Genomic DNA, 23,169 nt, shown 5'->3' with positions numbered 1-23,169 from the left:
CGCTTTGATGTGGCCTCTTTCTTGACCATGGCATTGATGAGTTGGAGGGCACCTACTCTTGGCGCCACTGTGGGTTTCTCCTCATCGCTCTCTTCACTATCGTTGAGTTTGGCGTTGAGGGCAGTTATTTTCTTTCGGGTTGGACAGTCACTCGTCCAATGCTTCCCGTTGCAAAGGTAACAAGGCGCAGGAGGAGGTCTCCTAGTGGATTGGTGGCCCTGATAGCTTGGGCCTCCTTGTGGCTTCTTCCCTTGTTGGTAATTGTAGGGCTTGTCCGCGGGCACTGGCTTCTCCTTTGTAGAGGTTGATTGTGGATCTCCCCCACTCAGACTCATGGTACCTGGGCTGGATGGTCTTTGCACATCTTCCTTAGGTGTTCTTAGATCAACAAGCTGCTCAACTACGGCCATGGCGGTGGCGAGGTCCTCAACCCCGCGTCGCTGGAGTTCGAGCTTGGCCTATGGCTTGAAACCGTCCATCAAATTGAACAGAAGATCCTTGTCTGACATGTCAGTGATCTCCAGCGTCAAGGCCAAAAACTCCTTGACATAGTCATGTAGTAATTTTTGATGTCTGAGATTCTTCATTCTTCGGCGTGCCAAGTACTCCACATTTTCTGGGTAGAACTACCGCTTGATCTCACGCTTGAATCCAACCCAAGTGTCGATGGTGCGGGTTCCATGTTGAATGTCTTGGCAACACCTACGCCACCATAACATTGCGATATCAGTCAAATACATAGCAGTTGTGCGTACCTGAGTTTGGTTGCCAATGATGCCAATGGCAGAGAAATATTGCTCCAATTACCACAAGAGGTTGTCAAGCTCCCTAGCATCCCGAGCACCCAAGTAAGGTGTTGGCTCTCGGATCTTGATGTTCATGGAAGCTAGGGTGGAGGGAGTGCTAGGTGCGTTGGCCACTGCCCTCTTTAGGAGAGTCATCTCATCTCTCATCTCATCCAATTGCGCTTGAAATCTATCTAGCAAGCCCTGTAGGTTGCTTTGGGAAGGCCCAGCTCCCGAATTCTGTATGGTGGTGTGCATGTCTCTGAAGGCGCCATTGAAACGTCCTAGTTTCACCACTGCATTCTCAACCGTCTCTAGGTTGAGGTGGAGTTCATCAACCCGATCTTGGGTTTCTCCCACTGTCACCTCGCAACGTAGGAGGCGCATGTCCACGGTAGCTAGTTGGTCGACTGATTTGTCGTGCTTGCTATCTTTAGTTGTACGCCCCTTTGGGGCTTGTGTCTTGGTAGGTTCGTCAAGTGGAGCGTCATCAGTGTCATGGGCTTGAAGCCGCCCATGCGATGTGTCATCGGCAATGCCCCGATTTCTCTTCATTGTGTTGATGTAGGGACGAAGACAAGGTCCAGAGTATGTGTAGGAGCTCCTGCTCTGATACCAACTATCACGGGGGTAATCGTTGGGGCCCCGTGCGGCACTCGAAATGGGCGAGTAAACCTACGAAACAAAGCAAACACACACAAAAAGGCAACAAGATGGCACATGAATTAGCAAAAGGCTATTTGTATTACATCAATCAGTGGTAAGCACAAGCACACAGTACAGTGTCGAGGGGATCTCGTGCTTAACCTTTACACGCTTATGAGCTCACTCGACTACCTACCTCCCCTCAAAGAGTACGTTAAGCTTTTGGGGGAGTGACAAAAGGAAACATCAAAATGACGGAAAAACATACTAAGTAATTACAATAACGACATTGGCAGTCCCCCTTACAAAATACAAGCAAAGCCCACCCATGACACACATGTTGACACCATGAAAGCACGCAGTTGACACTCTGATGGCTCACTGTAGGTGCTTGATGGCGCGGCGAAGGAGTCACCTGTGACACAAAGGCATCCAACCGACCACCTGCGGTCAGCTTCATCTACGGCGACCAGTGTTGATTTTGCAGCAGGTCCAGCCGTCCAACAGTAACAGTTACGGCAATAACAAATCCGGCGATTTTGCAATGGCAGGCAGGGGTCTCTAACGGTAATAACAGTTGCAGGCTTGCAGCAGCAATCACGTGTGACCAAGTCCAAGCCCACTGGCCGCGAGCCCACCGTCACACCACCATTACCGGCAGTGACCATCTTTGTTGCTAGTGCCATAGCGGGGGCAGTGATAGCCAAGCTTGAGCATGTCAAGGAATTCATAGCTCAAAAACGCAAAAAATTTGCAGTCCCAATTAGCCCAAAAGCTACCGCAGTGCGAACCATCAGAAAATTGCTAGTTTCTGGTTATCGTACGGTCTCACTGTCTGGACCATGATCTTTCTGAGCCTCTTGCAAAGACCTTTGGTGTTTGAGACCTTATTGATGGTGGTGGCAATTTTGAAACTTGATAGATTCTGATTCCCTCCGGTGATACAAATTACAAGCTTAACTGATTTTCTGTAGCTTCCTGCACTGCCTCCGTTGGTTGCTATCGCCGGTTTAATTGAGCGCTTAGTCCTTGGCATTGGAATCTTGGTCATCGTGACCAATGTTGAGTTCATCCACACACATGCTGTGATTCACCTTCTTTTGTCACTTGGCATCAGATTACCTCTAATTCTTTTTCATGCAGTCTTTGGAATTAGAGATGATGATGAGGATTTCCAGAGTAAAGCTAATTGAACTCAGTCTCAGATTCTCAATTTATGGATATAGGATGATCTAGTTTTATTCTGTATTTTTTCTGTTTTTATTTAATTTTATGTTATTTTTTATTTTTAATTTATTTATAACATCACAGGTCAAACCATTCAACCCAAACGGTTGAACCGCTTAACCAGAAACCGGTCCCCTAACCGGTTCTGTTTCCGGTTCGCTTTTAAAAACCTTACTAAGCCTAACTGGCTAACTGCAGAGTTCTGACGAGGCAGGAAACCTAGTTCGATAGCAATTACATACTGACACCTGATACCAACTTATAGATATCAATACCAATTAAAAAATCACTACTTCTATAATTCTGGAGTGAAGATCCAGCAGGAGCGGTCAACATTAGTAGGATCAAATAGCGTTCAAGCAATAGAAAGGATTTATAGTAGTGTTGCAGGAGAAAACAAAATAATGGCGAGGGACTAATAATACAGTCAAAATAAACACAATTACAAATTACAAAAATACAGTGAGAGAAAGTGCAAAACCTAAAATAAGACAACGTTAAAGGAACATTTTTCCCAGCCATACAAAAGAGCTTACTCTTACTGGTCTCAGGATTCCCAAACGAATGGCGAAAACATTGGCAAGCATGGGTTGTGCTGGAGCTGGAAGAAATCTTTCGGCCAGGCTATATCAATAACTGTAGACCATAACCTGATCGTTTAACTATCATTCTTCTTCTATCACATGATTCCACAGTTTTAACACTGGCAAGCATGCATCAGAGAGGAATTTCCCGGTTCCCAAATGAACTCTACCCCCCAAATAACAAGACCGAAGAACAAGATCAACTAGTATATATGAATAAGTCTATAAATTGACTAATAAACACCGCCTAAACAGATCACAATTACGATGAATTAGCCCCAGTTCCATATGCAGATCCAAAACTTGAAATCCCAACCCATAATTTAATAGGTAAGTTAATGCACATCATAGTGTGAGCTCCGCAATTCTTTCCATTTCATGCATTGATCATATTAAACTGGAATCTGGACAACTGCTGTGGGATGGTAGAGATAACTGGCCCATATCTCTGCAATAAAGAATACAAGTATTTCAAGCCAGATATATATATTGAAAATTAGGATAATATTTTTCCAAGAAAGAAGAATAACAACTAATCATTACAGGCAAGAAGAATAACATAAGTATTTCAAGCGGGATATATATTGAAAACTAGGATAATATTTTCCAATAAAGAAATATAGCAACTAATCATTACAGGCAAGAAAACAGGGTTAAGTTCAAGAGCCAAATATACCACCATGGGGCATGGATTGTGATAATCATAACTAAGGTGTTTGATATCATTGCATTATGTGGCTGTTTCTCCACCATGTCAGAGACACATAGATGATTAGACCTTACCAAACCATAATCCTGTTTTGTTTGGGCTGATCAGGTATAAACGTTTGTATTGCTTCTTATCTCGGGTTATGTGAAACTCATTTTTAGAGGAAACATCATTTAGCCATTTCCTGCATAGGGGAGGCATTTCCTCCAAATGTTGAATAGTAGTTTGTGCCAAGCCCATTTTTTCCCAATTTCCAATGCATAAATAAAGTATAAACACAATGGTCAATTGGCCATATTGTCACAAATACCGAATGCCCACTAAAATATCCTTCAGATAAGATATCTACATAAAATGTTTAAACCATATAATTTTAAAGCACACTCTAGTCAAAGTAGATACTTGTATTTTCCCGAAACACGAGGTTATATATCCTCCAATATAATACTCAATGCACCATTGTCCTTTCTATGAAAGAAACAGTTTTACAGATTCATTGTACAAATTGAACTCAAAGGTGAGGTGCATTTCAAGGTCTGCACCTTGCCTAGGCCCAGGCGCATCTCCTTTGAAAAGGTGCACGCCTAGTGCTCCTAGGCATGTGTCTGGTGCATCTTGCACCTCAGCTTAGGCATGCACTTTTTTTGCACCTTTGTTAAAATGTGTGCTTTTTGCCATTTTCTGAAAATCCCCTATTTGTTAAGGTTGTTCATCCATTCTTCCTAATAAAAGATATTTTTTAAAAGATAATTAAAATTATAAAACCATTTTTGAAGGATTAAGAATTTAAGACACTAACATGGACTTGTTTGGACTTGCCTCAAGGGGCTTGGTACAAAAGCAACTTGTAGAAATGTAGAATTAGGAATTAAAGATGTTTAACATCACATTGGTTATTTGAAATAATGCAATTGGAAGGAGATAAAGATTTGAAAGTTTGACACACTTGAATATTTTTTATATGCTATATTTGATTTTGTTTTTTTATTTTCACTTTAAATATGTTTTATATGCTATGTTTATGTATTTTAATTTGAGCTAATAGCCTAATAGAATTTTTAAAACATCCAGTTTAAAATTAAAGTTTGCATTTTTATTAATTAATACTTTTTAATAGTTAATACTTCTTGATTTATTTGAATGTTTTACATTTTTTTGCATTTTGTGAATTAAAAAAAATACACCTTGCTTCAAAAAACAACACACCTTGACTTGCACCTTGTGCCCCAGGCACAAAGTGCCCTTGGAGCTTTTTAGCAACTTGCACTTTTAAAAGATTAACAAGTTACAGATTACAGACTGGTCCTGGACAACCCCACTCTAGATGATCCTTTGATACTAAAGCTCCAGCCAATGGGTCAGCCATCATATTGGCACTTCTAGGTATCCAGTTGAATGAGGTGTTCAAGGGATCCCTTAGGGAGAGTGCCTGCCTTACTAAAGGCCTCATCCTCCAAGGTATTTCTTCTCGATTCTTTAGCCAAGAGATAACTGTTTGGCAATCTCAAAATGATTGACATTGCAAGATATCAAGCTAGAGATGGTTAGAGAAATGTTCGTGGAATCGATCAAAGGTGCTCTTGAGAGTGTGAAATGATTAGAGAAATGTCTGGTTAGTCATTTTGTCAACTCTGAACCTAACAAAGTGGAGGTTCTAAGATGGGTCAGATCGGAGTGGAATTTGAAAGACGTTCAGGTGAGGAAGCTAAATGAAGGCTTTTTTTTCTTTCTTCTAAGATGGGTCGTCGGATCTCAGGCTGGGAAAATGAAACCCACTGGTGGGGGCAATCCGAGAAGTGGGGATTAGGAGTTTTTGTGTGGATTAACGTTTTCAGGGTTCCTCTTCATGCCTGGAATCTGCAAACATTTTGTGCTATGGGAAATGCCTGCAGTTGCTTCAGAAAAATTGATGCTCGAACATACAAGATGAAGAATCTGGTAGCAGCAAAAAATTCTGATCAAAGTTGAGGATATTCATTTGGTTCCATTGAGTCTGGCATTAAACTTTTCAGGGAAGTGGTATGATCAGAAGCTGGTGATTGAGGGTTGTATCCCATTTCGCTGGTTAGAGGAGGTATCAGTGATTTTGCTGGACTGAACTCAAGAATTTGAATGTCTTGTAGAGGAAGGAGGGGAGCTGATAGGGCAGGAGATCAGATGGCTAAAGGAGGAAGAGGATGGAAGTCAAAGAGTCAGGGAGTTGGATAGTCATGCGGAGGATAGAGATGTGGATCAGGAGAGGTTGGGAGGGGAAAAAGGAATTTCATGGGAAAGGGATGAGAGGACATTAGTTAATAATGGACACATAGTGGGAGAACTTAATGAGGGGGATATTTTTGAAGAGGCCAATGGGGCTTTTTCGAGAATGGTATGGGAGCAGTTAATAAGTGCTAAGTGGGGCCAGATTTTTAAGGAAGAAAGGGGTTTCTCCTTTGGGAGGTTCCTCAGCAACTGCGAGGAAACCTTGATGTTTTAAAGACAGGGGTTTAGATGTGAAATAATTAATTACCTTTAAGAAACATGGGGCCCTCTATAAAGTTACAGGTGTGATTGGAGTTCGATGAGGAAGAAAAAAAGAGTAGGTGTTGGGCGGTTTCTAGATCTATGCAATCTTCTCTTCAAAAGGCAGGCTCGACCTTTGGTTTTTTGGAGGCTGCAGGTTATGGAGATTCCATAAATGTTGGTTGTCATGAGAATCAGGTGGCTAATTTATGATCAGCGGAACTTCTTCATGGTAACCTGGTCGAGGTGAGGCCCAATGCTCTTTCTCTTGTGTCAACCGAAGGTTCACAAGGGTCATGTTCTATTTCTTCTACCACATTGATCCCGGAGAATAGGGGCTTAGTCGTTGATTTGAATGGAGTAACAGAGGGATGGAGATGGGAGATGGGGATGTGAGTGCACTTAGGGTGGAGGCAGTGGAAGAGGTGGTGAACCGTGAACAGTGATCTCAAGGACAGGAAGAAGGGAGGAGGCATAGGAGGTGAGGGTAAGAAGGTGAACATAATCAAAAACTTGAATCAAGATGTTTTGTTAGGGGCAACTCCGACTATTTGGTCTCTGAAATGGCCATTGAAAGGTTGGGAGTTCATTTGGGTTGTAGGGGGAAGGAGAATGTTTTGGCTGAAAGTGTTGACGCTTAGGAGGTTCCAAAGAAGTCCAGAGTTTCATGCAAGTTTAATGCTGTGCATGTCACCAAGGTCTTTTCAAGGCTGGCCTGGTTCGAGCAGGGCCAACTAACAAATATAAAAGGATTTATAATAGAAGAGGAGTTAAATACAAACCTCTTAGTATCAACTATTGTGAACCCTAAATCCTAGTGTGGAAAATTGATTGTTACAAGGAGCTGGGAAGAAGAAACTTCCGGCAGATCCTCGTGGGGTGGAGTCAAAAAAGGATGATGTGTTAGAGGAGAAGAACAGTAGAAATGGAAACGAAGTTAAAGAGGTTTCTGTTGAGGCATTGTCAAAGGGGAAGGAGGGAAGCTTGGATTTGAAGAAATTAGTCGATAAAGTGGTGGAAATCGGCAAGTCTTTGGGCTTATTTTTCTTGGGAGGTAAGAGCTTTTCTAGGAGAGCTTTCAAAGTGTTTGAGAGGAAGAGGAAGGATTGAATAGACGATAGAAATTGATCCTAGGAGAAGCTGGGCATGGAAAGAATATTAATTGAGGTTAAGGATAAATCCTCTATCCTTCATAGTATGTTTCTAACATTTGCAGGAGAAAGATATCAGTTACGGTTGATAATAGAAAGGGAGGATTGTAGGCTTTTTGGGAAAAGGAAGGAGATGTCGGTAGAAAATTAGAAGAACATAGAGGAAGGAGGAAAAGGGAGGGGGTGGGTTCGGATCAGAAGCCTCAGGCGACAAAGGAAAGGAAGAGGCAGGAGAAGAGAGGAAATTAAAGAGGCAGGCTAAGGAAGAAGAGGAAGAAAAGAATGAGTTGGCTATGGAGGATTCAAGTGTTGGTTATGTGGCCAACTCAAATCAAAGTGGAAGGGCGGATGTGGTCCACATGGAAGAGAAGGAAGACAAGGAGACAAGGGGTGGTCGGCCAAGAGAAATTAGTGGTGGGGACCGCCATTTGAAAAAACTAGATAATGAAGGGTATATTAGAACAAGCAGCATAGGAAGATTGGGTGTGGCTGATGGCAAGATGTGAAGCGGGGAAGAAGATTATCACAATTGAAGACGGTGATGATTTGAAATGAAAGAAGAGGAAGGACTATATTGTCAAACAGCAAATGAGAGGACTATCATAGAATGTTGAGGAGGTAAAATCCAATGTTTAGGAAACTGGACCGGACCGGTTAAACTGTGACCTAGGACCTTGGTCAGTTCGGTCATACCCTAATAACTGTTTTGCTAAAAACCGGTTAACTGGTCCCGATTTCATGAAACCGCCTAGATCCTTCAACAAAATTTTAAAATGTGATTAAACAAGACTTGGACCCATGACCTCTTGTTTTTATATATTGCTTAATTACCACTAATCCACCTCTTTACTCATGTTAATTAATGACTTTTTATTGTACATATTACTTTATTATGCACTTATTTTAAAGAGAATGTAAATTATGAGACTTGAACCCTAGTCATTTGCTTTAACTTGAAGTTATTGCTGTTAGCATCACTTTTAGGTTGAAAAATAACCCAGAAATCAAAAGAGAAGAAAGGAGAAGAAAAGGGAAGAAAAGAGAATAAGAATAGGAGAAGAATGGGGCAAAAATGTTCTATTACTGCCACCCTAAGCTGTATTATTTATATGTGTTTAACATAACATTAGGTAAAAGGACAAAAATGCCCTGCTACCCATAACAGTACAAGAAAGCAAACATAAAGCTAAAAATAAGCAACAAAATAACTGAACTTATGGGACCACAAGTAAATATATCAGGTCACTGTATTACTACACTCCCCTCTCAAGTTGGAAATAGATGTTGATCATTCCCAACTTGCACAAATCTGATTCCAATTTGACTTTGGTGACCGCTTGGGTGAAGAGATCAGCAAGCTGCATATTAGAGGCAACATAGGGCAAGCAAACATCTTGAGATGCAACTTTCTCTCGAATGAAGTGGCAATGAACCTCAATATGTTTAGTTCTGTCATGCTGGATGGGGTTGTGAGCAATATTAATGGCAGCTTGATTATCACAATACAACCTCAATGGCTTCTCATACTCAATCCCTAATTCCTCAAGAAGAGATCTCAGCCATAACACTTCAGCCACACTATGAGCCACTGACATGTATTCTGTCTCAACACTTGAACGAGCAACAACATTTTGTTTCTTGCTACTCCATGACACTAAGTTACCTCCAACAAAAGCACAGTACCCTGAAGTTGATCTTCTATCATCAACACATCCGGCCTAATCAGCATCAATATACACCTTGATTTTCATATGACCATTGTTTTTAAAGAGTATACCACGACCTGGACATCTCTAAAAGTAAGCAAGGATTCTTTCCATAGCCAATAGATGAGTGGTTCTAGGAGAATGCATGTATTGGCTAACAACACTAACAGCATAGGAGATATCAAGACGAGTAAGACATAGACAAAAGAGCTTTCCTACTAACCGTTGGTACATGGCTTTGTCTTCAAAAGGCTCACCCCCTTCGGCACTTATCTTATGATTCAATTCAATAGGTGTGTCTACTGGTTTAACTCCTAGTTTCCCAGTGTCCTCAAGGAAATCAAGGGCATATTGCTTCTATGAAATGAAGATACCATGTTTAGAGCGGGCAACTTCAATTCCCAAGAAATATCGCAGGTCACCAAGGTCTTTCACTTCAAATTCTCAACTTCTAGGAGAAGATCGGGAGAAAGATTTTGGAGATGGTGGGGTTACAAAACTGTGAGATAGAGATTTGAAATTGTAATTGTTTTTGTTCTATTTGGTGAGATGGAAGATTGAATTGAGTTTCACAAGAGTTTCAAGGTGCTGCTATCGTGGTGCAATAGTGGTTTTTAGTTTTTCTTTCTCTCCCTGTAAATTGTTCTAGAGTGGGTGATAGGATTTTTTGTTGAGTTTGTGGGGTGTTACCTTAATACCAATAGGTTGTATTCAGTTTTTTCTTTCCCTTAATATAATTTTCCTTTTTACTTATCCAAAAAAAAACATTAGGACTACTTAGATAATAGCATAAGGTTGTGGATTCCCTAAATTACAATATTCTAAAATCAAGTGAAGGTGCATGCTTTTTTTATCATTTTTGCTAAAAGTGAAAACCAACATTCTGTTTAATATGCAAAGTATGAACTCTTAATTCAACTAAGCCTTCTCCCAATTCCCAACTATATGGGGTCAGATACATGAATCCTGTTCTGCCATTCCGCTCTGTTTAGTGCAATATCCATTGTCATGGGGTCCTTACATTATTTCTTTATAGGAACATAAACATTTATAATTCATTGGATTGCCTTAACTTTGGCAAATTGTATACCATGAATCATGAGTCAATTTATGCTACCAAATTTGTGGTTCTCTGGGGGATACAGCAAATAAGACAATAATGGTATCATCTCCTAAAGCAACATCTATTCTCAGATATCCCTGATATGCATGCCCTCATGTCCATGATTAGGTTGCACAGGATAAAGTAACACAGTACTATCATCATACCTGAACATTATCATAGAGCTCAAATAATGGGACTGCAAGCAGTTTTAGGTTTTTTGGCACTGCAAAGTACTCTCTCTCAGACAAGTGAACAAGGAATAGCTTCTTACATTCCTGGAACAAGAAATCATTTGGCTCAGCAAAGTCCACAAAGCTTCCGATGTCAGAAATGTTGGGCAAAGAATTTACCTTAGGTTTTGTGATATGAGGAGGGCAGTATGGGTACATAATAGTTTCAAAGTTTGGCCTCCACCAGATAGCTACACACTCTCCAATCTGCAACAAGATCCAATCAGTGACTTTCATCAAACCACATGGTGGACAACAATAGCAAGGCATCAATAAAACAAGCATTGAAAAAATGAGTATGTTCAGACAAATGAATGGCACAACTAGAAAGAACAGAACAATAAATGAATGAATCCATGGGCAACTATGGGTAACCCCATAGGTGATAACATGAGGCAACATACAACGAGACAATTTTCCATTTCCATTTTTTTATCAATAACAGCAACAATTTTAGTAATGCAGATGAGGAACAAGTACAATATGGAGGGAGAAGGGGTAAGCTCTCTTAACTCTCTCCATAAATAAAAATAAAATCAGATTACAACACAGCCCATAATAAATTGTCCCTTCCCACCCCTTGTTTTGCAAGCACATCAGCAAAAGAATTAGCACTCCTCTTTTTTTATAATTGAATTGAATTGTGATTTTATTAATCAGGAAATGATAGATAGTACAAGCATCCCAAGGAGAGGCACATGGTGCAACCTCTCCTTAAAAGAAAATTACAGAAAAAACAGTAGTGAAAAGATTACAAAACAGCCCAGTATAAGATTTCCCTGTTGCCCCTTGTTTGGCAAGACAATCAGCCAACACATTTGCCGACCTTCCCACCCAGTGTGGGCTGATATTCAAGTTTCTAGTTAGCCGCTTAGTTTTCTTTAGCACGTATCTGTAGCACCAAACCACTGAGTCTGAATCTGCCAGCCACCCCACAACAACTTTAGAATCTCCTTCAAGTATTAGGTTTTCCACCCCAAGTTGATGTGCAATTAGAATACCTTGTAGGCTGCTAACAGTTCCACCCTATTAAAGTCTCCCAAACCCACTAGGCCAGAGAATAGGGCTAAGATGTTACAGTCCTTATCTCTAAAGACCCCTCCTATTCCAGAAGGTCCTGGGTTACCCTGACAACTTCCATTAAAATTCATCTTTACACATCCTTCAGGAGGAGGAACCCAATCTGCAAATATCCTACCTTTCCTGGAAGAGAAAGCTGCTACAGCTGACTAGTTCCTCCAAAGGTCATCAAAGGAAAAGGGTTGGAAGGAGTCCATAGTTCTCAACCAAAGTATTGTTCTTGTCAAAATGCAGTCCTTGACATTTAGGAAGCTTCTTTCATTTTCTTGAAAAATTCTTGCATTCCTCTCTCTTCCAGCTTTTTTTATCAGCACCACAAAATTCAATTCATTATACTAAAAGGCAATTACAGCAAGAAGTTGTGCACAAAAGCAAGAAGCTCAAAAGAAACTATCCCACTATTTACAAAACAGCCCAGAACATAGATTGTCTCTAAATTCCTTCTTTAGCTAAACCATCAGCCTAGCTGTTTGTAGATCTCCTAATCCACCTTATTTGGATAAACATGTCTTTAGATATCCGCTTGAATCGCCTGAACTCATTCCTTAGCTTCCATATTACCCCTTTTCCCCTTTTTCAGCCAACTCACAACAATTTTTGAATCCCCTTCAATAATCAGCCTGTCAATCCCCAATTCTTTAGCTTTTTCTACTCCATACACTGCTGCCATCAATTCTGATCTCACCACAATATCATGCTAAACAGGACCTAAGTACATGGCTAAAATATTTCCATCCTCCTCCCTTGTTACCCCACCAATACCCGAGGGGCCAAGATTGCCCAAACAACTGCAATCAAAGTTCAATTTCTTCCACTCAGCATCTAGAGTAGACCAAACCTCATGTACTAATGTCTTCTGGATTTAGAGTCAACAATTGTTCCCCACGAACTGAAGAAGTCTTCTACCTTAAAGTCAGCAAACAACTTTAAGGTTTTCACCCAATGTGCCACCCTTACAGTTATTATGTCAATCATAGCTTCTTTGCTTCTTTCCTTGTCATCAAAAATTCTTAGGTTTCTTTCTTCCCAAATTGTCCAAGCCACTGCTGCTCTAGTGCATCTTCCCACAATCCTACCTCTTCTTTTAGAGCACCTGAAAGTGTGAGAACTAAAAAGACCTTCCAAACCATCAGGGAAGTCCATCTACAGCCAAACAAAGAGGAAAACCACACCCAAATAGAGTTAGAAAACGTACGCGAGATTAAAATAGAGTTATGCAAGCTGCATGGTGACAGGAGAGGGGAGGAACTGAGACACAACCTTCTTTTTAAACAAGGAGATGGAGTAAAGAGAGGGGAAAAGGTCCTTGAGAACTGAATTACCCACCCAGATGTCTTCCCAAAATAAAACAGAATTACCAGAACAAGCATCATGTTATGGACGCATTCGTGGGGAAGAAGTACCGCCGCCGGCAGCAGCAGTAACGTGGGACCCTCATCAGATTATCTAGCTAGCCACAGTTCATCTTACCTTATCCTTATCTTATCTGCTTTCTTACTCTTATCTTATCTGTTCCAATAAGGATTAGTATAGAGTCTGATTTATCTTAGGGAGTTTTTATCCTCCTTGAGTAGGGAGTCTTATCTAGGAGTCTTATCTATCTTACCTGTAAGCAGTTTAGTTAGTCTTATCTAGGAGTCTTATTTATCTTATTTGTAAGCAGTTTAGTTATCAAGGAGTCTTCCTACAAGGAGGACTCTTACCTCTTGTAATCTCCTATTTAAGGAGCTGAAATTATTGAATAAAGATATCAAATTTCTAATCAAGAAAGAGAGTAAAAGGAGAGTTCGGTGATCTCTTGGACAAATCACCCTCTAGGACACCAAGATAGGTTCAGCTAGGAAGGGGAGGAACAAGGGAAAACAGGAGCTTTTCCCCGTGGACCGACCCGTGACAAGATCCTATTACCGGGCCCATAACAACTTGGTATCAGAGCCAACCGTCATGGGAGATCTGGAGCAGCTATCATCCAGGGTCCACGAACTGGAGCATAGGCTCGTGGAAACCAGCGTGGAGGTTCGTGAGGTCAAAGACGATGTCCGGGAGCTGCGACGCTTGCTGGAATCGTATTTCTCTAACAAAGAGAGGAATCCAGAAGGGGTTGTAACCACAAACAGCCGCCGACCAGACTTGACGGAGTCGTCCGGCGAACAGCAGGTCGTCGCCCCAGTAGCTGCGGTCGTTCCCAAGTACAGCAAGCTGGAGTTACCTTCATACAACGGCGCCGGAGATCCTTTGGGATGGCTGTACAAATGCGAGCAATTCTTCCGCAACCAACGGACAGGGGACAGCGACAAGGTAAGCTTGGCCGCATTCCACATGACGGAGGAGGCGCAGCTCTGGTTTTATAAATTGGAGCAGGAGGAACCCGGGCTCAGTTGGACCCAATTCAAATCCTACTGCCTCCTCAGGTTTGGACCCCCATTGACGAGCAACCCGTTAGGTGAATTGATCAACCTCAAACAGACGGGAACGGTGGCTGAATACCAGCGCCAATTCCAGACCCTCCTTGCCAGAGCAGCTTCGGTACGACCGGACCAGCAGGTAGACATGTTCACCGTAGGGTTAGCAGAACCCTTGACGGTGGATGTGGAGATGCAACACCCCCCCAACCTGGTTACAGCCATGAATCTAGCTCGCGCCTTCGAACGAAAGATGCAGCTCAGCCGCGGAACCTTCAGTATGGGGCGGCCTCCATCCGTATGGGCATCCCCGGAACCACTCAGAATGGCTCCATCTTCAGCAGCCAGCCAAGAACGGAAACCATAGACGAGCCACAATTCTAGATCAGCATCCAGTGAGGGGAGCAGCGTTGTTGCACCCCCTATTAAGCACTTGTCCAGGGCTGAGATGGTGGAACGCAGGGCGAGGGGACAGTGTTTTGATTGTGATGAACTCTACTCAGCAAGGCACAAGTGCAAGAGACTTTTCTGCCTCCTGGTAGAACAAGAGGACGATGAGGATGAACCCCCTTCAGTGGAACCCGATCTAGGAGGGCTAAATCATTCCACCTATCCTGGATTCCCTTGATTGAACTCCAAGACATCCAGATTTCAAGCTTGAGGACAAGCTCGTAGTCCAAGAGGGGAGTAATGTTATGGACGCATTCGTGGGGAAGAAGTACCGCCGCCGGCAGCAGTAGTAACGTGGGACCCTCATCAGATTATCTAGCTAGCCACAGTTCATCTTACCTTATCCTTATCTTATCTGCTTTCTTACTCTTATCTTATCTATTCCAATAAGGATTAGTATAGAGTTTGATTTATCTTAGGGAGTTTTTATCCTCCTTGAGTAGGGAGTCTTATCTAGGAGTCGTTATCTATCTTACCTGTAAGCAGTTTAGTTAGTCTTATCTAGGAGTCTTATCTATCTTATCTGTAAGCAATTTAGTTATCAAGGAGTCTTCCTACAAGGAGGACTCTTACCTCTTGTAATCTCCTATTTAAGGAACTGAAATTATTGAATAAAAATATCAAATTTCCAGTCAAGAAAGAGAGTAAAAGGAGAGTTTGGTGATCTCTTGGACAAATCACCCTCTAGGACGCCAAGATAGGTTCAGCTAGGAAGGGGAGGAACAAGGGAAAACAGGAGCTTTTCCCCGTGGACCGACCCGTAACGAGATCCTATTCCCGGGCCCATAACACATCATACCTGACAAAGTTAAGAAACAAAGGACGGATACAATAAATTTCTTTCTAAGGTGTGGATAATGTAGCCCAACATGATAGACCCACATTCCATAGTGCCATGAATACTTGCTATCACCTCATGCCATAGTCTATCTCTCTCTAAAGGCCATCTCCAAAGACTAGTTCTTTGGATCCAGGTTTCCCAACAGAGCTGCATTCTTTAGATCCAGGTTGCCCACATAGTTGTCAAGGCGATGCCTAGGCGACTGGGCGCTTTTCAAAGAGCACCTCCCCCAAACGCCAAGAAAAAATGTATTAGGCACATGCTTAGGGGACTGAAACACATATATAGTATGCAATATTTATTAAATAAAAATAAATATATAATATATAATATTTTATTGGTTGGTTTTAGTTTTTATAATAGGGCATGTTGCATGTTATCATGTTTTTGTTGCAAGTAAAAACAAAATAATCTCAAGAGTTTCACTTTGACAAAAGAATCGAACTGAGGAAGCGGAGAGAACAGCCCTCCATCGTTCCAACACAGTCCTCTAAGTCAAGGTGAGTTAATCAGTTTCCTCCTTTGCTTTGTTCTCTTTTTTCCACTGTTTTAAAACAATGGTTACGCCTCATTTTTCTCCTCTTCCTTTCTGTTGGACTAAAACCATTCTCCTTTCCTGGTTTGAATCATATTATTGGACTAAAACAGGGGCTCCACCCCCTTCTTTTGTTCTTAAATTTCTTGCATGTTTTCAGCTTTTTTCCCTCATTATTGGTCTCTGAAACAGGGGCTCCGCCCCTTCTTTTATTCACCATATTCTTCTTTTATTTTAGTTTTTTTTTCACCAGCTTTTCTGGGTCTAGAACAGGGGCTCCGCCCCCTTCTTTTGTTCTTAACTTCTTGCATTTTTCAGCTTTTTTTTGTTTTCACCATTGGTGTCTGAAACAGGGGTGGAGCCCCTTCTTTTCTTCTTCACATTTTTTCTTTTATTCTAATATTTTTTCACCAGCTTTTCTGGGTCTAGAACAGGGGCTCCGCCCCTTACTTTTCTTCTTTATTTTCTTCTTTTATTTTAGTAATTGTTCTCATCAAGAAACACAAAGGTAAGTGCAGAATACATAAAACCAAAAAAACTAGTTCAGAAGGGGTAGAAATCCATCAGCTTCTTATTTTTAAATTCCATCACCTAGGCACCTAGGCGCCTGGGCTCGCCATGGTTGCCTAGCCTTGCCTTGGTGCCTTGAAAACTATGATTACCCAATCCCAACCTACCTTCTTCTTTTCTCCTACACACTAGTTCCCACCTTATTAGCACTCCTCTTCATTCATTGAAGCTTTAACTCCATGTCTTGGGATAGCCACTTGAACTTCTTCCCATCGGCAAATTCCAAAAACCATTCTCCTCTTTTTGCAGCCAACCAATAACCAGCTTTGAGTCGCCTTCAACAATCAACTTTCTGATATTCAATTCTTTTGCTCTTTTACCCCTTCCATAACTACCATAACTTCAGCTCTGAGCGAGTCTCCCATTCCAAATAGGACCTGAAAATAATGCAATTATGTTCCCTCCCTCATCCCTAAAAACTCTTTCAACACCAGATGGGTCCAAGTTACCTTCACCATCCCATCAAAATTCAGTTTTATGAACTCAGCTTCTGATCGGTACCATAGTGGACATCTCAAAGTTGAGAGGAGCAGAATTGGCCACTTCCTTCCAGTTTCTAGCCAAAACATCAGCAGAAATGCTCTCAAATATTCTCAAGATTTCACCTAGTGGATCACCTTGCCAGTAATAGTTTCAAAAATGGCTTATTTGATTCTTTCCTTTTCAAAGAAAAAATCTCTTATTCCTTTCTTCCCAAATTGTCCAGCAAACAACATCCCTTACACATCTCCACAACAACCCCTCTTCATTGGCCCCCCAACAGAGCAAGAAGCAAACAAGCTTTGTACAGTTGGAGGGGGAGTCCACCTGCAACCAAACAAAGAAGAGCACCAAACCCAAATAGCTGAAACAAAGGGTCAGGAGATTAATAAGTGATAGCAGCTTTCACCATTGGCCCTACAAAGAATGCACCAGTTGAAGTGCCACTAAAATATCCAATGACTATAGTTAACATAGGAATTACTGCTCAGAAATTAATAGATAATAGAGACCTCAATAGTAGTATTGAGAAGACAGCTTTTTTGGTAACATTAAGTGTTTCATGAAAAGATAATCAAAACTTCATTGGTATGGAAACCACAAGCAGTGTAGAAAGTTTTCAACATGAAATTTTTTTTCAATATTGTTTGGTTCAAGGTTCAAAATATCGATACGCCCAATACGCCAATATGGGCGTATCGGGCGAATCAATACTATATTTTTTAGTTTTTTTAATTTTTTTCTGAAACCGGTTCAGGGGGGGCAGTTTAGGTCTCCTCCATCCCCTGAACCGGTCAGACCCCCGATATACCCACTATAAGGGCGTATCGGAGGGGTCCCAGAACGATACGTATCAGCCGATACGGGCCAATACGTGTCGATACTTTGAACCTTGGTTTGGTTTATAAACAGATGAATACAGGCATAGCCACATGACATAGAAGAGAAATTTGTTTTTGGTAATAAATAAAAAAGGAAGATTTTATTAAGAAAGAAGAGAATACAACAAAGGTGACAAGAAACCACCTACAATAAAGAAAAAACAACCCACAAACCCAAGAGAAATAGCATTGATTATAACAGAAATGAGAGATAATGTCCACTTTTGACACCTAGAATTACAATAAGAAATTAAGAAACAAACCTGCCAATCTGGTTGAAGGGCAGTTGAATTAGCAGCTAGTTTACTAGACAATTTTCTCTTCAATCCCTCAATTTCTACCAAGGTCAGACAAAAGAATAATTAATCAGACAAAATAAGGAAACTCAAGAACATGAAGTACTGTCACTTGGGGAAGGGGATATTTACCATTTTCTCCAGGCTTCAAACGACCACCAGGAAGTTTGCAGAAGGTGTTTCCAATTTGCAGAAGCAGTATGTGGGGATGGTTATGCTCCTGTACCTGTAAATTCAAAGCCAAATTTTCTCAGGTACATTAAGGCAATTAACTTGGTCCATCTGAAAGGAATCTTGGAAGCTCAGAGTTAATGGCATGCAAGAATGTAAGAGGAACTTAGGAAGAAATGAATCCAAGACTTGCACACTAAAGGACCATTTGGTAACATCTGAAGTGGCTGAACCAAAAAGCTTCTTGCTTTGTCTTTTGGTGAATAAATTTTTAATAAGGTTGTGGGTTCCTCAATGATTGAAGCTCAAGTTAGGTAGATTACTCTACCCTTGAATATTTCATCATTTAATTATTTTATGCACCAAAAGACAAACAAATAAATTGTTCAATTAAACAGCTTCAGCCATTATTAAATGGCACTAAGCTGAGTAAAAGATAAGTTTATCCAAACAGAATACCATAACCCAGTAGGTTTTGTCTTAAAGGATTTTTTTTTTCTTTTGCATTTGATGATAAATGCACAATAGAGGCCATCTTGTTTGGGATTTCTGAAATGTATTGGCATGTGTACAACTGGCATTGCTTAGATTTGGGGCTGCAACTTGGGCAAGCCCAAACTCAGCCCAATCCATCCCAAAATGAACTTTTGCACAGGCTGGAACTGGATTTTTAATATCTGTGCTGGTTCTAGGCCCAAAGACTTGGGTTTGGCCTCAATTCAGATTGGGCATAGGTTGAGGCCTCAGGTAGCTAGATCCTAGTTGGGTTGTCAAGGCCTCAGGTAGTCCAACCCTGGACCACCACTGTTATACACACTCTAAAGCATATTCACAATATGTATATGATCAAACCCAGGCCGACACTCTTGCACATGGGGCTGCAACTTCATTTGGGTTAGCCCGAACCCAAACCGAAAAGTCGGGCTGGGTTGAAGTTCGAGTTAGGCTCAGGGTTGAAAAGTATGAACCCAACTTAACTTCAGATTGGGCTAGGGTTGAGGCTTCAGCCACCCTGACCCAACCTGAACCTGACTTAGCTTCATATTTATATGTATAATTATTATATAAACATGTATTTATTTAACTACTATATATGCATGTATGCTTGTATGTATATATGCAATTATGCATGATGCATTTATAAAGGTATCATGTATCATGTATCTATATTATGCTTATATGTATCTATGTATTTATCTATATGCATGATTGTCTATAAGTATGTCAACAAATATAAATTAGGCAAAATTTTTCTATAGCGTGACAATGGTGTCATTTTGTATATAATAATGATAAAATTAAATTGACCTCAACCCTTGATTGTAGAAAAACAAAAAGAATTTTGACAGAGGGAAATAGAGAATTTGAGTCAACCCTAACCCAGCCAAATCCCAACTCAACCCAAAAACTTTGGGTTGGGGGTTCAACAACTCGACTTACACTAAGGTGATTGTGGGCTGGTTGTTGAACCCAGATTTAATCATTTGGAGTTATAGGGATCTCATAAAAAAGCTAAATGGTTAACAAGACGTATGAAAATTAGAGTCCAATGGGTGGGTAGGGCGTCAAATGCTTTGGCTGACTCTCTTGTTAAACAAGGGTCCTCTAGGGAAGTGTTATATTGGGCAGCTTTGTAATCGTTCTTTTTGAATTCCTATACTGTTTAGGAGAGGTTGCAGCTTGCACCTCTCCAACAGATGCTTGTAAAAGTTTATTCTCTTTGATTAATGAAATTATCATTCAATTATTGAAAAAACATTAAATAGCTAATGTACAGGATGAATAATATTTTTTGTATTAAATGATATTTCTACACCCATTTTTGTAAGTCTGCTACTGTTAGAATGTAAGAAAAATATATATATTTTAATAGCATATACTTTCCTATAAATGCATCCACAAATCCATGTTTTCTCATCTTATGAGGTCAGACTTTTGGGCACATGTCAGATTCCAACTCCCATGTCAGCGTGTCCATGTCCATACAAGACTGAAGGGAACTAGTTGATCTTCCTAAAGAAAATGAACTAGTAGGATTAATATCTTATAGGGAAGGGAATACATGCTTGGATCCTATACCACCAGCACCCCCCTGAAGCTGGTTTCATGGTGGAAAAATGGTTCTTTCATTCAGTCTTAGGAGCACTATAACAGAGAAGCCTTCACTGCTCTTGGTTCAAAGGAATTCTCCAATGTAATTAGATGGAGTGAAGGCTCTGGAACATGCCCATAATGATTATTTCACATGCTGAATGAAATCAGCTACCTCTATGCATTTCTGTTCTGTTGTTTTTAGTTGGGTTCCTAAATATTTGAATGCAATTGTTAATGGGTTATCTAGATCAGGGGTCAATAGAGATTGAATGTATAGCAGTGATGTGGACGCCGGCAGCAGCAGCAGTAAGTTAGTGCAGCAGCAACAGTAATTTAGTGTTCTCAGCAGCAGCAATTTAGTGTTCTCATCCTATCTTATCTTATTCAGTATTCTTACCCTTATCTGATTTCAATAGCAGTGATTAGTAGGAATCTTATCTATTCAGTGTTCTTATCTTATCAGTTCAGTAGTATGGATTAGTAGGGAGTCTTATCTTATCTTATCAGTTCAGTAGGATAAATTAGTAGGGAGTCTTCCTAAAAGTAGGACTCTTATCTCTTGTAATCTCATATTTAAGGAGCTGAGAATATTGAATAAAACCATCAAAATTTTCAGTCAAGAAAGAGAGCAAGGAGAGTTAGGTGATCTCTTAGACAAATCACCATTAGGGTGCCAAGATAGGTTCATCAAGAGCAGGGAGGAACAAGGGAAAACAGGAGGTTTTCCCCGTGGACCGACCCATGACAAGATCCTATTCTCGGGCCCATAACAAGTAGGTCCTTTTTGCAGCAGGAAGGCTTGAAACATAACTTGTAGAGTTGCATTCAGTACAACACTGCAACAAACCATAAGAGATCACTAATCTGTCATTCTTTAAACTATTAATACAGTGTTTTGATCATCAACATCTGTACTATGTATTTATGTTCAATGTTGGCAGAATTTTTTTTTTTTGAACTTTGAATGATGTTGTTGACCATAAATCAAAATTCAAAATTCAATTTAGACAAAAGTGTATGTTAACTATCTAGGTAGTAAGTGCAAGAGGAATCCCATAGGTGGAAGACTGGGTTTTGAAGTTGGACTGAGAAAGAACAAATCCAATAGATAAGTAATTAAAATTAAGGAAAAAATAGAGCATCCAACAATATCAATAGGCCAAAAAGAAATGCAGAATCTGGGTACTGATACTAACCAGTAGAATTGCTTCAACACTTGTCCTCATGCCTTCTTTCATATAGCTGCAAATTATAACATATAAAACTGCTCAATGGACTGCTCAAGATATGACATCACAAAGGAGAAGGACAGACATTTATCATCCAATCCAAACTAAGTCGTATGCAAACACAAATTCGATGAATCTTCTTTTAACTCTTAACATTCATTAATCAAGTCCTCCATAAGCATCATCTTTGTTCTATTACATAGGTAATTGACTATATTTTATCCCAAATACAAATCTTTAGGTCCCTACCAATACTAACAATACAACAAAGTCAAATCAGTCCTCTGTTTCATTAGCAGGTAATATAAATAAGTAGATGACCCATATTACATCCACCATTAATAATAAACTTATGATAACTTGATAAGAACTGGAGGCCCCTTGGCTTCGTATGAACCCATTTTTCCTTAATTGATCTATAAATGTATTCATTAACAATAACAACAACAATAATAATAATAAAACAAATGTTTCTGATCTTTATATGCATATGCTACACTATTATGTGGAACTAACCAGGGCCCTCAACTGAAATCAATTCAACAAACTATCTTGCTATACTCCTATAAATATGCTCATTTCTAACCCTATATGAAATTCCTGTCTCTATAAATAATGAAATGCTTAACAGAAAGAGCCAACATCCATAAAAATAAATAGAAATTTGAACTGAACCAAGTACTCGCAAAATGGAAATTTAAGCAATACCAGAAACAAAAACGCTGGTCAAAACTCAAATTAAAACCACCAAGTCCACAGAAGAGAAACACTAGAAGAAGTAAAACCAGATAGAACATTGAAAATGAAAGATTTAAATTTTGAGAAATGCAGTAGAGAAACACCAGGGGCATAAAAACTAACGAAGGCACCGGCATCTAGGGTTTCGATATTAGAGAAGTGAGATCGAAGAAAATGCAAAACATAGTTGATCATAGTATTCGAACCCTAGAGCTTTCAATATTCCACTGTTCGTTCTATTCTGCGTTGGAGAGATACTTACTTGACTTTCATTCGAGCGAGACGATCTGCGACTGAAGTGTCTTTCTCCATCTTCGGCTCCTTCGTTCCGAAGGTGTAGCTTGACAGAGGGTACGTGTTCACCACCGACGAATTAACCATGTCTGTCAATCGTAGCTCGTCCGCTTGCTCGCTCGTGTACGCTGCTCCCTGCTCGACCGCTCTTTTCGTCCTCGAAACAAAGTGAAATTTTCAAATTAGGACCCTGTACTTTGATAATCTCATTCGAACTTCGAAACGCATAAATCCATTCTTTCTTTCAAAAACTGTCAATCTATTCCTCGCCCTTAAGAGTTCGTGAATTATTTTTTAGGGTAAAATACACAAACCTCCCCTGAAATTTCTGACAATTATAAAAACCTCCCCTATAGTTTCACTTTAGCAAAATCTCTCTCTAATTTTGAAGAAATCAACAAATACCTCCCTTCTATCAATAACCAAAACGGAAAACGTTAAAAAGATGGTCATTTTTTTCAAAA

At 40.3% G+C, this 23,169-nt stretch overlaps 1 protein-coding gene across 1 annotated transcript; it reads right to left on the bottom strand.

Annotated features, from left to right (window-relative positions):
* Positions 1 to 2,961: 2,961 nt before the first annotated feature.
* On the bottom strand, positions 2,962 to 22,966 carry LOC104608735 (pre-mRNA cleavage factor Im 25 kDa subunit 2). The gene is made up of 7 exons (XM_010274808.3): positions 22,674 to 22,966; positions 21,641 to 21,686; positions 18,312 to 18,405; positions 18,147 to 18,220; positions 10,765 to 10,851; positions 10,579 to 10,689; positions 2,962 to 3,689 (listed from the first exon to the last, which is right to left on the bottom strand). Exons 1-7 carry the CDS (start codon positions 22,790 to 22,792, stop codon positions 3,618 to 3,620), a joined length of 603 nt encoding a protein of 200 aa, XP_010273110.1. The 5' UTR covers positions 22,793 to 22,966; the 3' UTR covers positions 2,962 to 3,617.
* Between the last annotated feature and the right edge of the window lie 203 nt (positions 22,967 to 23,169).

The sequence above is a fragment of the Nelumbo nucifera genome, chromosome 6 (genome assembly GCF_055504915.1).
Source record: "Nelumbo nucifera cultivar China Antique chromosome 6, China Antique-T2T, whole genome shotgun sequence".
Lineage (NCBI taxonomy): Eukaryota > Viridiplantae > Streptophyta > Magnoliopsida > Proteales > Nelumbonaceae > Nelumbo > Nelumbo nucifera.
This window is presented reverse-complemented; position numbering and strand designations above follow the sequence as displayed.

Bases quoted from the DNA above. Each gene is read 5' to 3' on its own strand.
- LOC104608735 (XM_010274808.3), bottom strand. From the start codon at position 22,792: ATGGTTAATTCGTCGGTGGTGAACACGTACCCTCTGTCAAGCTACACC. The intron at 21,687-22,673 runs GTAAGTATCTCT...TATAATTTGCAG, and splicing joins CTCGCTCGAATGAAAGTCAA to CTATATGAAAGAAGGCATGA. The intron at 10,690-10,764 runs GTAAATTCTTTG...TTCTTGTTCCAG, and splicing joins CTCATATCACAAAACCTAAG to GAATGTAAGAAGCTATTCCT.